Raw genomic sequence first — 15925 nt, 5'->3', positions numbered from 1 at the left:
GGCCAGTCTGAATTCAAGACCAGAATGGACTACATAGCAAGACTGCATATCAAAGCAAAACAAAGATACTGTACAGCTGTACAGTAAAGGACATCTTGAAATTTGTATTTTAAGGAATAGTAAGTATCTTAAAACAGTTTTGGGCCACATTTGCTCAGCTATTCTGGGAATGTGGGGTTTATTTTTCGTTGCTGAAAAATTTGGGAAGCACTGAATTAAAAGGTTCTGTTCTACAAAGTAAAGTGAACAAATGAAAAAGTGTTTGTTTTTAAAATATAAAACACTTAAACTAGTAAATGCTAAAGTTTTCTAAGGAATGTATTTGCCCAAAAAGATGCATATCAAAGGAATATTTTTAAAGAGCCCATTATAGGGACATACATTTTATCAAGCTAAACCTATACATAAACACACACACACACACACACAAACACACATATAATTTTTTTTGTCTTTCTGAGGCAGAATCTTCTCCCTATGGAGTCCATGCTGGCCTTGAACTCAGTTATGTATCCCAGGCTGGCCTCAAACTTGAGACAATCTTCCTTCCTCAACCTGCATAGTGCTGGGATTACAGGCATGTGCCACCATGGCCAGTTTTATATTCTGGTATTTTCATAAAAATAAGCCTCATTTAAAGGAAAGGAATACATTTATTTATTGAAAATTTTATGTGGAAACAGCTTAGAATGCAGCTAAAAATATTTCTTTTTCCTTTTGCTGAGATTTAAAAAATATACACAAAAACTGAAGCTCTGAATTAAAACATTTTACTCAAGATGTAGGCTTACCTGTATTCCAGCATGGCTACAAAGGTAAAAATCAAATTCATATGGATGCGTAATGTCCGTATCAACTGTTGTTCCAGCTGGGATATTGCCACTTCTTCCAACCTAGATTTTTTTTTTTTTTTGGTCAAAGTTTAAACAAGACAAAGGTAAAAAAAAAAAAATGTATCTGAAAGCACTTTAAAAAATATATAAATATGTATGCTTATCTGATGTTTGACTACTTTCAATTTGAAATATTGTCACCAATAAGAGCAATCTTTACAGGTTCCTGGTTCCTTTTTTCCTTCCTTTTTGCAGTGTTAGGTATTGAACCCAAAACCTCATACATGCTAAGTCTATGTGGTACTACTGAGTTTCAATCCCAGCCCTTAGGTTCCTATGTTGCTGAAAGTAAGGGTTGATAAATAAGAGTTATTAGCTTCTACTACTGCTTAACTGGTAAGTGTAAGGCATTAAATTTTTTTGTTTGTTTATTTTTGTTTTTTCTGGAGACAGTTTCTCACTATGTAGTTCAGGCTGGCCTTGAACTCAGCATGTAGGCCAGTCAGGCCTACAATTTGTAGCAATCCTCCTGCCTCAGCCTCCCAAGTGCTGGGATTATAGGTGTGCACCACCAGTGTTTTTGAGACAGGATCTTGCCATATAGTTCAGGCTGCTTTGAACTCACTATGTAGCCCAGGATGACCTGGAACTTGCAGCAATACTGTTGCCTCAGCCTCCCAAGTACTGGAATTACACCTGGCTAAACCCTAATTAATTAATTAATTAGCTTGTTTAGTTATTCTTGGACTAGTGATCCTCCTGCCTTACAGGTGAGGTTACAGGTTTGCAGCACCATGTCCAGAGTTAATAGTTAAAATTTTTTTAAAAATTAATTTTAAGTGCCAGAGATTTAGCTCAGCGGCCTAAAGGCCTGCCTTGCAAGTGTGCAGTCATAAGTTTGATCCCCAGTATCAAAAACAAAACAAATTAATTATAAGCACTGAAATTTATGGTATTTGAACATAGTGCATACTCTTGGAATTATCATCTATAAAATTTAACAATTTCCTTGGTGCATATTATATATTTAGAAACGTCAACAATAGTCACCATTTATAAACCATTTTATTAGTAAGCACCTTAAATTCATTACTGCTAAATCCTGATAATAATCCTGCAAGTTAGATGTTACCATTTGGGGTGACTAAGGACTAGGAATACAAAATGACTGACCAACAAAACACAATAAAGACCAGAACTAGTATTAAAATAAGAAATGACTAGGCTGAGGCAGGAGGGTCGTTGTGAGTTCGAGACCAGCGTGGGCTACAAAGTGAGCTCAAGGCCAGCCTGAACTGCATAGCAAGATCCCATCACAAAAAAAAAAAAAAAAAGAAATGACTATCAATTTTCGTATCTTATAAGTGAACTGTGATTTTCTCTGAGTAACTGTGACATGACTGAAATACCTGATAATGAAAAGTTCTTAATAACACATTTAAAAATGTATATTACATCTACCTCCACCCTTGCTATCCCTAAAACATCTCAAATCATTAACTGTAAGTCTAGATTTATAACTAGAAAATCAGAAACAATTTTACTGACTCAGGCATTATTTTTGACATGTAAGGGACTGCTATCAGGAAGCAGTTTGAATTATTGCTGTATGGATCAATCAGTTGGGCTTTATCAAGTACATAAGAAAACAGCTCCAATTGTGACTTCTGCAGTACTGGGGACTGACAATAAGGCCTTTGCACTACTCTTTGTATCACCAGCTCTTTGTATTTTTTGTTCTGAGATAAGATCTTGTTAAAATACTAAGCTGTCCAGGCTTGGCTCAAATTTTTGATCTTTCTGCCTTGGCCTCCCAAAATGCTGAGAGTATAACTATGTATACCATGTCCCAGCTTACCTTGGCTTAAAAATCACTTAACTAATAAATTAGCAATAGATATATAAAGTTGTACTTTAAAATGGCTGAGTCATATCACTGTTCCAGGAATAATTCCTTTCTTTTCTTTTTTTCCCCCTAGATTCTTTTTTAATCCAGCAATTTCTAATTATAGTTTTCTTCTGTGTATCCCTGTTTCCTGAACTGTAATTATCTCCCAGTCACTTATCTTTTTTATTATTATTATTATATTTTCAGTACTGGGATTGAACACAAAGTTTCTGCACTAACATGCACTTCTAGTCCTCTTAAAATTTTTAAAAATATTGAACAGGGTCTTGATAAGTCACCAAGTTTCCTAGTGCTCAAACTTGTGAGTCTTCTATTCTAGCTTCCAGGGTTAGGATCAGATGTGTGCCACCACACCCTGTTAATTTTAGTAGTAAAGGTGAAATGCAAAACAAATAAGTGATTGAGTATTCATAATCATTCAATCTAAGTAGGCTTTCTAGGTATAGAAATGTACCTAGTCATTTGGGATCAAAGCCCTTTAATAAGCTGAAGTCTATAAAATAAAATGATTATAACTACTATTAGAGAAGTGATATAATACAACACAATTGGTAGGTGCACTCTAGAGCCAGATTGACTTGATTTGAGTGCTATTACTATCTAAAAGTAGTTCTGTAATTTTAGGAAGTATTTAATCTCTAGGTGCCACAGTTTCATCTCATGCAAAACGAGAATAGTAAAAACAGTAACAAGTATGTAGTAGTGTTGGAGGATTAAATCAGTTAAATTTATAAAGAACACTTAGGCTAGAAATATAGCTCAGTGGTAGAGTGATGGACTAGCATGTGCAAGGCCCTGGGTTTAATCCCCAGCACTGGAAGAAAACAAACAATTCAGAACAATGCTTATTATTATTTCTTCCCTATTATTAGCACTATTACTACCACTTTACAACTATCTAACTTCTAGTGAGTACTTAGTATGTGCCACACACTGTTCTAAGTGTATTACATATTTAACTCTCAAGAAGAGATAAATGTATTATCCAATCTTGTTGAGGAGGGAACAAGATTAAAGATGTTAACATGCTTGTCAAAGTTACAGTGTATATATAGTATATATATATATGCATATCCCTTTTCTGTGTGTATGGTATTAAGGGTTGAATCCAAGGTCTTTGCACTGAGCTACTGCTGCAAATCTTTTATTTTTTAGACATAGTCTTACTAAACTGCCCAGGCTGGGCTTGAAATTCTGATCCTTCTCCCTCAGTCTCCCAGGGTGCTGGGGTTGCAAGGGTATTTTTTTCCTACTGAATTTCTTTCTCATGAGTATAATGACACTTGCTTTCTCAGATATCTCTTGCTCCAAGGTTTGCAGGATGGGAACAGAGATCAAGGCACTGGAAGTGACAGCAACACTGCTATTGGCATAAAGTGCACACAGAAAAGATGCATTTTTCTAGGCATGTACACTTACATATTCACACTACAAAATATAGAAAATTATTTTATGAATTTTAAAGGAAACATTGTTTGAAAGTTAAATTTGTATTATCTCTTTTATCTTTTTTTGAGGTAGGGTCTTACTATGTAGTTCAGATAGGCCGGGACTCACTTTGCAGCTCCGGTTAGTCTCAAACTCAGTGATTCTCTTGCCTCAACCTTCAGAGTGCTGGGATTATAGGTGTGTGCTACCAGGTTTGGCTATCTCTACTTTAAAAAAAAAAAAAAAAGAAACAAACAACCTAATTTTTACAAGATATTTTCAAAAGCAGCAGGTAGGGACACAGGCAGTAATAGAATACTTACCTCTGCATATATGAGGCCCTGGGTTTGATCCCTAGTACCACACCAAGAAAAAAATGGGGAAAGGGAAAGGAAATGTATCCTTTTTCCTATACATTAAAGGTAAATATTTATATAAAGATTCATTTTTAAACTGTTTCTTCACAAGAAATAGAAAATAAAATGGTATTTTGAAATTTGAAGGGTTACCAGAAATTCTAAAAAGTTAAGAAATAATATCTACTGGGGCTAGGGATTTAGCTCAGTGGCATAAGCGCCTGCCTTGCAAGCAGGCAGTTGTGAGTTCGACCCCCGGTACCGATAAAAAAAAAAAAGAAAAAGAAAGAAATAATATCTACTGATACAGTTTTGATTTTAAAGATAGAGTCTCACTATGCATTCCAGGTTGGTGTTAAACTCATTATACAGCCCATCCTGGCTTTGAACCTATAGTGATCCTCTGCCTCAGCATTCCAAATGCTAGGATTACAGGTGTGCACCACCATTTCCAGTTATTTTGATACTTCTATAATCATAATATACTTACTGAAATCTACTACTGTACTTTGGAAATGCTTTGTTGGCAGAAGGCCCTTGTTAAGTACCCTATGACCTATGTTAGATAAGCTTAACTTAAACAATAGTGTAAGAGATAGGGTTACCCTTTCGGTTCTATCAGCACAAAATAATCGAGTATGATGTCTTTTCTGAACCACAATGTAGGTTATTCCAGGTTGATAGTCTTTCTCCAAACTGATGCAGGCTTCTCGAATTGCTAGTAGTTCATAATATAATACCTAGAGAAGATACAATGACAAGATTTAGTGAGTTGTTTGCTTTTACATAATTACATAAAATAATGGATTAATTTTAGGATTTCTTAATCTCACAACTTTATATTTCTCTGTTCCATTTAAACTATTAGCAAAGGAATCAACATTTACATATCCACAGTGAACTTTTTTTTTGGTGGCATTGGCAATTGACCCAGGAATTTCACACTGAGCTGTATCCCCAGACCGTTTTGTTTTGTTTTGTTTTGTTTTGTTGAGACAGGGTCTCGCAATGTAGCCCAGGCAGGCCCAGGCAGGCTAAGTTGCCCAGGTTGGGTGTGCACCTGCAATCTTTCTGCCTCTTCCTTCGTTGCATTATACATATGTGCTACTACTTCCAGCCCAGAACGACAATTTTAAAAGGGAGAATATATTAAAGCATCATAATTTGACTAGGAATTCTCAAGGCCTTCAACTTGAAATCAGATACATTATAAATAAAGTTTCTGATTTAACTATTGTCTGAGGATATCTCAGGCAACTGACCTGTCTAAACTGTCCCTCTGAAACACCGTCCCGATAAAAGATGATACGAGTAGGTTTGAACCGAGTTGACTTGTAAAATTGAATGAGAAGTTCCCGGACCATGGAGGCCAAGTCCTGTATGATCTCCTGTCGGGGTCTTTGAACTCTGACTGTGGCACAGTATCTGCTTGGGTGGGCATCCATACTACCTACAACCTAGGTTAGAAAAAGTAAAAATAAAAATTAATCACAACTATATTTCATTTACATTTGTATTTATTATAACCTTATTATTTATCACTATTTACTTTCAGAATAATAAAAAATAGATGATCCCCAGTGAAGAAAAGAATAAATGATCCGGTGTGGCATCTAAACCTATTTTCCTATAAATAGGTCACACATTACATCTACCAATCTGATTCTAATTTTTATTGGTAGACCTAAAGATTAGTCCTAGGGAAAAAAGAAGTAAAAAATATACACAAAAAAAAAAAAAAACTTAAAAGGAAGGAAATAAGTCTAAAAAGGTATTGATTCAAACTGCTGATTTTGTATCTTCCACTTTACCAACTCACCCCAGAGAGGATTTTCTCTCTCTTACTGCAAAGGCCTACACCAAACATTCTGACTATAGTCAGTATTACTGAGTGGTGGTTATATTCTATATCTGGTTTTCTGAGACATTAACCTTGGTTTTCAGACTGGCCACTTTAAAAATTTTCTCTTTCTGTGTCTTGTTTAATATTATTCTATGTCTGGTGCAAAGGAGACCTCAAAGCATGAACTTATAACATTATCCCAGTCACCGCCTCAGTTAGTCACTTTGCCTTTATATTTTTCGTCAGTGGCAGTCTATATCAAAGTCAAGATTCAAAATAGAACTTCAAACATTTTATTCTTTTGAATATTCTTATCTTACTACTAAAGAATAAATTCACAAATGATCCTCACAGTCTTCAATATTGTATCCAAGTTCCCTGGATGTCTCACCACTTCTAAACATCACAAGTTCTTACAGTCTAAATTTTAAGTTATTTTGCTATAATGTTACTAGCTGTCATACTATCTGGCATACTTACATTTGTTTCTCTTAACAGTCTCTTAAGTTCTTGAAACAGAAGCCACAGAACAAAGAATCAATTGATAGATTCTATTTATAAGACTTCTGATAATTACAGATATCAGATAGAAACGGATTTAAAAGAAAAGGAAAATGTCTATTGTAGGTCCTACTACTGAAGGACATACCTAAAACTTAGCAAATCCAAGGCAATTTCTTTTGATTCAAATCACTGATTTGAATTTCTTTACCATTTTCATCTTTCCTAAGAACATTTTTATGACTATCAGAAATAGCTTAGAACTCTATGTCTATAATTTCTATTTAAGATAAAATGTCTTGGATAAAATTAAAAATACAAATTGATATAAATAGTAGTTAAAAATGAATTTTCTTCACTAATAAAAATAGCTTTGGCTGGGCATGATGGTATAATCCAAGGATCCTGGGAGCCTGAGGCAGGGATTACAAATTTGAGTCCAATGTAGGTAGTTTAGTAATCAGCCTGGGTAGTCCAGTTATCTTTTTTTTTTTTGGTGCTGGGGATCAAACTCATGATCTTGCGCCTGCCAAGCAGGCACTTATGCCGCTGAGCTAAATTCCTGGTCCAGTAATCAATTTTTTTGTCTCAAAAACAAAAATGAAAGCAGAAACAAGAAAAAAGTACCAAAGGATTAAGGATGTTACTCCATCTCAATTCCTAGTGGTTTAAAAAAAAAAAAAGCTTTGGAATCTTTAATATTACCATTTTTGAAGACAAGTAAGACTTATAGCGTTAAAATTTTAAATGTAGATAAAATTATTATAATAGATGATGAAAAAATATATACAAAGTTTTACAATATCTGAAATTTATCATGTATGTTTAAAATATACTGATTTTTTAAAGTGGTTTCATTTGTTACAATCAAGTGATTTTCAGTATAATAAAACAGTATTGGGCTTTCTGAAGGGTAAAAGAAATACAGTAATCTTGACACTGAAGGGTTATTATCACAGAGGTGGGCGAAGACACAACAGCCAAGAGTTAAAAGCAAGAGTGGCAGTGTTACAATAAACAACACTGGTATAAAATATGGGGTAAAGGTGGAAAATATTTTATAGTGAAAAAATGTAATATACCAAATATATATCTATATATCTATATCTTCCTATAACAAAGATAACATTAAAGTATATTAACAGGTTCTCTGTACCCCAAACTAAACATAACTGAACATGTACAATCTCTAAATATAACTGAAAATGTACAATCATAAATCATAGATCAGGTCAAAAACAAGATATAGGAAATTTGAATAATCAACTTGATTTAGGAGATTTGAATTCTATTGTTAATAAATGATTTAATAGATATATATGGAATTTGAATTTCCAAACCAGAATGGTTGCTCTTTATTTAAAAAAAATTTTATGGAAGTTGATTGTTAAAAAATCATTACAATTTAAAAAGTTGAAATTAAAATGTTAATACTGGGCTAAACTTTAGATAAAACTGCTTAACAACACTCACAGCAGCAATTGAAGGCTTCTTTCCATCGCCAGCAGGAGGATGAGTGACATCTGCTCCCAAAAATATCACTGGTTGCTGGAACACAGAAGGTCTTAAACACATGTTAAAAACAGTTAGATCATCCATTTATCTGCTTCACACAATTGCAACACAAATTCAAGTCCCTGACAACAAAAAGGAAGTCCTCTCTAGACAGCTTCATAGGCCTGTACTACTGACTGTTTTATCCTCTTAAATTGTCAGTAAAGTACAAGCTGTCGCAACAGATCTGTCCAATGTCTTACTGAGAGCAGTTTTTTTCTTTTAAGAGTGGTGTTAGTGGTTGCAAAGGGCAACTGACACTTGTGTTCTGTATAATAGGAACAAAATGATACAATTTTGCATTCATCCATTTTCCTTATGTGTATGGTGCTAGAACTGAACCCAGAGCTTCATGCATGCTAGCCAAGTGTTCTATCCCTGAACTACATCCTCAATCCTAATATAGTTTTAAAAATCTGCTTATATTTTGTGCATATGTAATTTCTTACAGATTATTAAACTTTATATTGGAAGGGACTGTAGGAATTTACTATTCTCCATCTCATGGCCAAAAGTATAAATTTTAGCTATATACATATATATATATATATCAAGAGCCTGTCTCAAAACCAAACGAAACAAAACAAAACAAAACAAAACGACTTGCTATGCAGTTCAGGGTGGTCTTGAATGCACTATGTGGTCCAGGCTGGCCTTGGACTCACAGTAATTCTCCTGCCTCAGCCTCCCAAATGTTGGGACTATAGATATTCACCACGCCCAGCTTTTAGGTCTTATGGTAGTTAAATATAGTCACAGGTAGAAAAATGAAGATATAAAAAGTAATAACTATTTCATAAGTGAATAGCTTACCTTTGATGAGGTACAAGAATATTATTGATCCCTCCGAGTTTAACATTTATCTTTAGGCACAAATTTGAGAGAGTTTGAGGAGATGTTTTTATTACATTCTTGACTTGAACACACTGAGTAGCCATACCCAAAAGTGTATCTCCTACACGTTTTACCTCTGCTAAAGAACAAATGCAAATACCTCTAGTTAGAAAAGAAGAGCTGAAAATAAATTTACTTACTAGATAAAGATCTGTATGTCCCTTGAAACACTTGACTATTACAGGACACCCAAAATTGTACCAATACTAAAGTAATGCTATTTTAAAGTACACTGCTTTGAAAATTAACATTTAGCAATAATTTTTTGATCATCATAAAAATAATATAATCGGCTGGTCTGAAGGTAGTGAGTTATCTCAATTGATGGTTCGCAGTCAGTACAGATTGAACTCCTTGTTCTACTCTTTCCCCCTTCTCACTACTGCACTTGACTAGTCTTAAAAAAAAAAAAAAAGTATAATCACAATAACTGAAAAAAAATAAAGATAAAAATACATATATAAAAATAAAAAAATCCTTTGTTATGATTTTTATTTTCTCTTTTCCAGTAATTTTCTCTTATTTGGCACTGGCCAAACCCAAGGCCTCATGCATGCTTGGGAAGCATCTACCACTGAGCTACATTATTCTGAGAAAGGATCTTGTTAAGTTGCCCAGGTTTACACCAGTACGCCTGGCTCATTTATGGTATTTTAATGCACTTATACCATAGTCACAGCATTACTATTACTTTCAGTCCTCTTCTCAAGTGCTTATTTCAACAATGCAGAGGTGGCCTGGCATGGTGTCCACATCTATAATACCAGAACTTGCAAAGGCTAAAGGAAGAGGATTGCAAGTTTAAGCCCAGCTTGGGAAACTTCATGAGACCCTGTCTCAAAACAAAAACCTTCAGAAAAGGACTGAAGACATTGCTCAGTGTGAAGATCCTGGATTCATTCCCCAACACTGGAAAACACAAGTAAAAGTAGCAGAGGCAGTACAGTGTAAATAATAAGAGGCTGCTATTCTTTTCTTCCATAAAGGAAATCTAATTCTTTCTTATATATAAAAAAACACATTGAAAAACACTTTTAAAATTAAAAGAGCCTACTATATGTTCTGTTTTACAACTTGTCATTTTCACTTAATACGATATTTCAAATGGCACTATGAATATTAGGCATTATAAAAGATATGGTTCTCAGGTATTCAGTATTTCAAATGGCACTATGAATATTAGGCATTATAAAATTTACATATTTTTTAAATTCAGTAGCATAAAATGTTTCCTTTTATTGATTTGTATTTTGTTTTAACTACTAGAGAAAGTGAACATTCTTTTCATGTATTATTTTGCTTGAGAAACTCTGGTTTGCATTCTTTTCTCATTATGAGTGGAATACTTTTGTTAAACCAGTCTACGCGAATATTTTAACTAGCATTTATTGTTTCCATTTGTAGTTTTAAAAATTTTTTTCTTTTTGTCTTTTTCATTTTTATTGGTACCAGGGATCGAACTCACGACTGCCTGCTTCCAAGGCAGGCGCTTATGCCGCTGAGCTAAGTCCCCAGCCCCTTCTTTTGTCTTTTTGAGAGAGGGTCTTGCTATGTAGTTCAGGCTGGCCTTGAGCTCACTTTGTAGCCCATGAGTTTGAGAGTAGACTGGGCAACATAATAGGACCTTCTCAAAATAAGGTTCTGGAGTTAGACTGGGTTGTAAAATATCTGAGTTACTGCCTGCTGTACCATCTGTGATATGGCTGAATTATTTGGTCTTAAACTTGCAATGCTCCTCCTGCCTCAGCCTCCTAGTGTTGGGATTACCGGGTGCACCACCACACCCTGCTTGTTTCCATTTGGTGTAAATACTATTTTCACTTTTTATTAGGTTTTTTTTTTTTTTTTTTTTTTTTTTTGTCTTTTTTGTTTTTATCGGTACCAGGGATTGAACTCATGACTGCCTGCTTGCAAGGCAGGCGCTTATGCCGCTGAGCTAAATCCCCAGCCCCTTTCTATTAGTTTTAATTTTAGCGCATTTATGACACAAAATTTAATTTTTATGCAGTCAGACTAATGATTTTCTTCTGTTTTCTTCTTTCTAAAATTAAATGATTTTACTCCAATAATTTGAAAATTAGATTTTCTTCATGTTTTTCATGATTCAGTTATTGTTATTTAACTTATTAATCTCAGGAAACTTTATATGATACTTCAGTTCATGAACTCAATTTTCTTTAGAATTTTGGTCACAAATTTAACTGGATGAGATCCAAATCAAATTTCCTCAAAAGGTCAATGTTGACCCTAACCGATGAATTTGATTCAGTTCTTGTCCAACTCAGTTTGTGATGAGAATCAGGGAAATAATCAAGTCTGTTAGCCAAGCTACCACTGGGTTTTGTTTATAATCTTACATAAGGGTTAGGTATTCTAGTTTCACAGGTGATCAACTGATGTATGTCACCATGTCCATTTTAGCTGCTGAGAATTTTTTCAGGGTCTCTTCCTGAACTGTTTAGTTTACTGGTTTAAAACTAAGAGCTGGGTGTAGTGGCACATGCCTGTAATCCCAGCAATGGCAAGGTTGAGACAGGACAATCCCAGTGAATCTGAGGGCAGCCTAAACTACATAGTGAGTTCACGGCCAGCCTGAACTACAGAGTGAGACCCTGTTTCACAAAGCAAAACCAAAAACCAAAACCCAAAACAAAAAAAAAAAACACAACACAACACTAAGACAACATGGTTTTAAATAACAGTGTAAAATCTATTTTGGTATTTAAAAGGTTTAGGATATATAATCTTAAAACAAATATTAAGCACTTAAGGAAAAATGGAAATTTTCTGGGATGTTTTTTGTGGTACTTGGGATTTAAATCAGGCCTTATGAATGCTAGGCAAGGACTATACCACTGACCTCTACTACCTCAGCACTAAAAAACAGTTTTAAGATATCCTTACCATATACTGGCGTTTTCCCTGGCAGGATGACAATAATGAGCTGCAGCCCAGAATATGTATTCTTGAGATGCCGGAACATGGGCTCCACGCTATCTGCCCCCTGCGCATACTTGCAGAAACAAGGCTGACCCTGAATTGGCATGCCTGCATCCTTGGAAATCTTCCGCAGCTGGTCCGTGAAACCCCTAGAAGGAGAAATCTTTACATATCAAAGCTTTATTTAGGCCTGGGGATATAGATCAGTGCTAAAGCACTTGTTTAACATGCATGAGATAATGGGTTTAAGACCCAGTTACTTCTAAAACAAAAAAACTGAACAACCCCAAACTTTTATGTAATCATCAATACAAAATAGTAAAGGGAAGTTTAGGAAACGATGAAGGATGTAACAAAAATCTGTGTAGGCCTGGGGTGGGGTGGGGAGTAATAGCTTAGCGGCACAGCACCCACCTGGCAAGTGTGAAGTCCTGGAGTTCCATTCTTGGTATCCAAAAAAAAAAAAAAAATCTGCATACCTCATATATGGTATAAGGTGTCACTAGATGATTGACACTAAGGACAGTGGTTGGCTAGTAATCTGGAGTAATCATTGTGTACTCTTGAAGCAATATATTTCAAGACCAGTGCATGCTTGAAACTAGGGATAGTTCTGAACTGTGTAATGTTATGCATTTTCAGCAAACTAGCACAATTTTTTTCTTCACAATTTCATGGATTAAAAAAATCATTCTCACTATATATCTTAGCAACCTTAAATGATTTTTTTTCTTCCATTAAGTTGAGAACAAATTTACCTTTTAAATTAAAGGAAGCACATAAAGGCTTCTCTTTGGCATATCCAAACTGCCAGCATAATTACTCTCACACTTTGGATTCATTATTAAGCTTTACAAGTGTTATTTTAGATAGTGGTTTCTGTAGTGTAGTGGTTACCTCATTTCCCTCATAGGTGTTATTTGAACATAAGTACTATGATAACTTGACAGCTGATGAAAGTTTGACAGCTACTAAAATACTGCTGGGTGGGTATCACATGATATGGGCACAATGAATAAGGAGATGATTTAATTCCCAGGCAGGGTGTAATGGGGTGGTACAGGACAGTGCAAATTTTATCAGACTATTCAGAATGACAGATGATTTAAAACATAGAAACTGATTATTTCTGGGATTTCCCATTTAACATTTTTTTGGAGTTTTTTTTTCTGGTTCTGGGATCAAACTCATGATCTCACACTTACCAGGAAAGCACCTGAGCTGCTGAGCTAAATCCCCAGCCCTAATATTTTTGGATGCATTTGACTATTGATTACTGAAACTATGCAAAGTGAAATCACAAATAAAGGGGAGGGGGCAACTGTGTTTTACAAACTAAAATGTAAGAGTTCTATGACATTCTATTATTTATAAGGGGCATTAGGAATAAAGTATACTGGTTAAGCGCTCAGGTCAAGTCAGTACAGTTTCAATTCCAGTTCTACTATTTCCTAGCTATCAAATTTTATTTTTCAATTTTTTTGAGACAGGGTCATGCTATATAGCTCTGTGTTTTGAACTCATGATCCTCAGCCTCCAGAATGCTGGGATTATAGGTATGTGGCACCATGCCTGGCTTAGTACCACTGTATTTTGTGCATTAAATGATAAGCACAAATAGAATATTGACTGATTTAAAAAAAAGGAAGCATTCTCAATGAAGAGCTATAGGAGTGGAAATAGGAAAACAGACCAAAGAAATACAAGAAATAAGGTACTATAATTTTTGTATCCACTCAGGTGTGGTGGCTCATGCCTATAAATCCCAGTACTGTGGCGGCTAAGACAGGAGGATCACTCACTGTAAGTCTGAGACCAACCTGGGTTAAAAAATGAACTCAAGGTCACCCTGAACTGCATAGTTAGACCTTATATAAAAAAGACCCCCCCCCAAATCTTTACCTAGAATCTATGAAAATAGAGGCTGGTGGTTTAGCTCAGCAGCAAAAGCACCTGCCTAGCAGGTGCGAGGTAGCGAGTTCAATCCCTAGTACCATTAAAAAAAAAAAAAAAGGACAATGTAGCCAAAGGATGCAAGAGACAAGTGAAAGATACTGCATGTCACTGATTTTGAATGTCATTCTTTGTTGGAGATGCCTAAATGTTTTGAAGTAAAGATAGTAAGAAGCAGAGCTAGCTAGTGTTCTTTCACAACACCACAACTCCTTAAACAAATGTGACTACAGAAGCGCTTGATATTGTGTGGGAGTCTCAAAAGAGAGGAAACAGATCAAGAAGAGGAAAATAAGCCAAAAAGAGAAAATAGATAAAAAAAAAAAAAAAAAGAAACAGAAGCCAATAAAAGAAAGAATGTCAAGAAAGTAGTCAACTGTATTTACTGCTGTGTATGAGAAAACTAGTAAGTAAGATGAGACTATTATTAGAATTAAATGTAAAGAGGCAGGAGATCTTCCAGGAACCAGTACTGGCAGAGTTCCAAGCATTCAAGGGAGGAAAGCCAGGAAAAATCTGTAAGCCTGAGGGACTGGTAAAATAAAACTGCAGCCAGGTACAGAGGCATATGCCTGTGGTCTCAGCTACTGGAGAGGCTGAAGCAGGATTACTGTTTCAAAGCCAGAATAGTGCAACTGGGCACGTGTGTGAGTGCCTGCGTGCATGTATGTATGTATGTGTGTCTATCTCCGTTACTTTGAGACGAGTCTCACCATATAGCCTAGGCTGGCCTTGAACTTTTGATTTTTCAGTCTCAGCCTCCTGAGCTTTGGATTTATGTATCTGTACCACCATACCTGGCTCAAACTCCATCTTTTTAAAACACAAAACTAAAACTGCAAATTTTCCTTCTTTTGGGGGGGCGGGAGAGGTAGGCAGAGGTCTTGTTGTGTTGCCTAGTCTGGTCTCTTAACTCCTAGGGTCAAGAGATAACATTGGCTCAGTTTCCCAAGTTGTTAGGATAACAGGTACCTCATAAAAACTTCAGTTTGTTCCACTTTGTTTTTTTGGTGATACTAGGAATTGAATTCAAGTCCTTTTCAGTGAGCTACAGACCTGAGCCTTTTCATTTTATAGGGTTTTGCTAAATTGCGCAGCAGAGCTTGAATCTGTAATCTTCTCTTAGCCTCCCAGAATGCTGGGGTCATGCCTAATTAAAAACTGAAGATTAAAAAAATTTGTTTGAATAAAAGATTATTGAGCATTTTTTTAAGTTAGAGGAAAGAATTTGAGGAGGAGGAGAACAAGATTGAGATGAAGGCCATATTTGCAAAGTAAGGGAGCAGAAATGAGTTTAATCATTCAAGAATTTTGCCAGAAAAATAGGGATCTTTGTAGTAGGTAGGTACTATTATCTCTATTTTACAAAGATAAAATCTGAACAATAATGAGATTAGCTAAATTACCTATGGTAGTAAACCCTGAAGTGGCAAAGACTGGAATTAAACCTACCTATTGGCCATCAAAAGAAAATAATACTGCTGTTACACCACATAAACTGGTTTACTGGGATATCCAAAAACATGAATCAATGACTTTACTAAGACCAATGAATTTGAAAATTTTCATCAAAATGATAATTTGAAACTATTGAAAACATTTTTTATAAGTTTAGTGGCAATGTGGAAACAATGTTTTTGAACATAAGATAAGCAATTTAAAACCTAACCACAGCCTGTAAATTCCAGCACTCAGAAGGCTGAGGCAGAAAGAT

At 35.3% G+C, this 15925-nt stretch overlaps 1 protein-coding gene across 5 annotated transcripts in view; it reads right to left on the bottom strand.

The window, feature by feature from the left end:
• The window catches only part of Ago3 (argonaute RISC catalytic component 3), a 116993-nt gene that overhangs the window by 19549 nt on the left and 81519 nt on the right, over positions 1-15925 (bottom strand). For 4 of the 5 annotated variants that reach the window (XM_063236069.1, XM_003471484.4, XM_063236071.1 and 1 more), the window contains 6 exons: positions 12223-12407; positions 9238-9397; positions 8344-8434; positions 5789-5983; positions 5132-5266; positions 792-893 (listed from right to left, as the gene is read on the bottom strand). In XM_063236069.1, coding sequence (XP_063092139.1) covers positions 792-893; positions 5132-5266; positions 5789-5983; positions 8344-8434; positions 9238-9397; positions 12223-12407 — 868 coding nt within the window. The remainder of the gene's footprint in view (positions 1-791; positions 894-5131; positions 5267-5788; positions 5984-8343; positions 8435-9237; positions 9398-12222; positions 12408-15925) is intronic. The other variant, XM_063236070.1, reaches the window with a different exon arrangement.

The sequence above is a fragment of the Cavia porcellus genome, unplaced genomic scaffold, assembly GCF_034190915.1.
Source record: "Cavia porcellus strain 051 isolate PalLab524CR breed Dunkin Hartley unplaced genomic scaffold, mCavPor4.1 scaffold_25, whole genome shotgun sequence".
NCBI lineage: Eukaryota > Metazoa > Chordata > Mammalia > Rodentia > Caviidae > Cavia > Cavia porcellus.
This window is presented reverse-complemented; position numbering and strand designations above follow the sequence as displayed.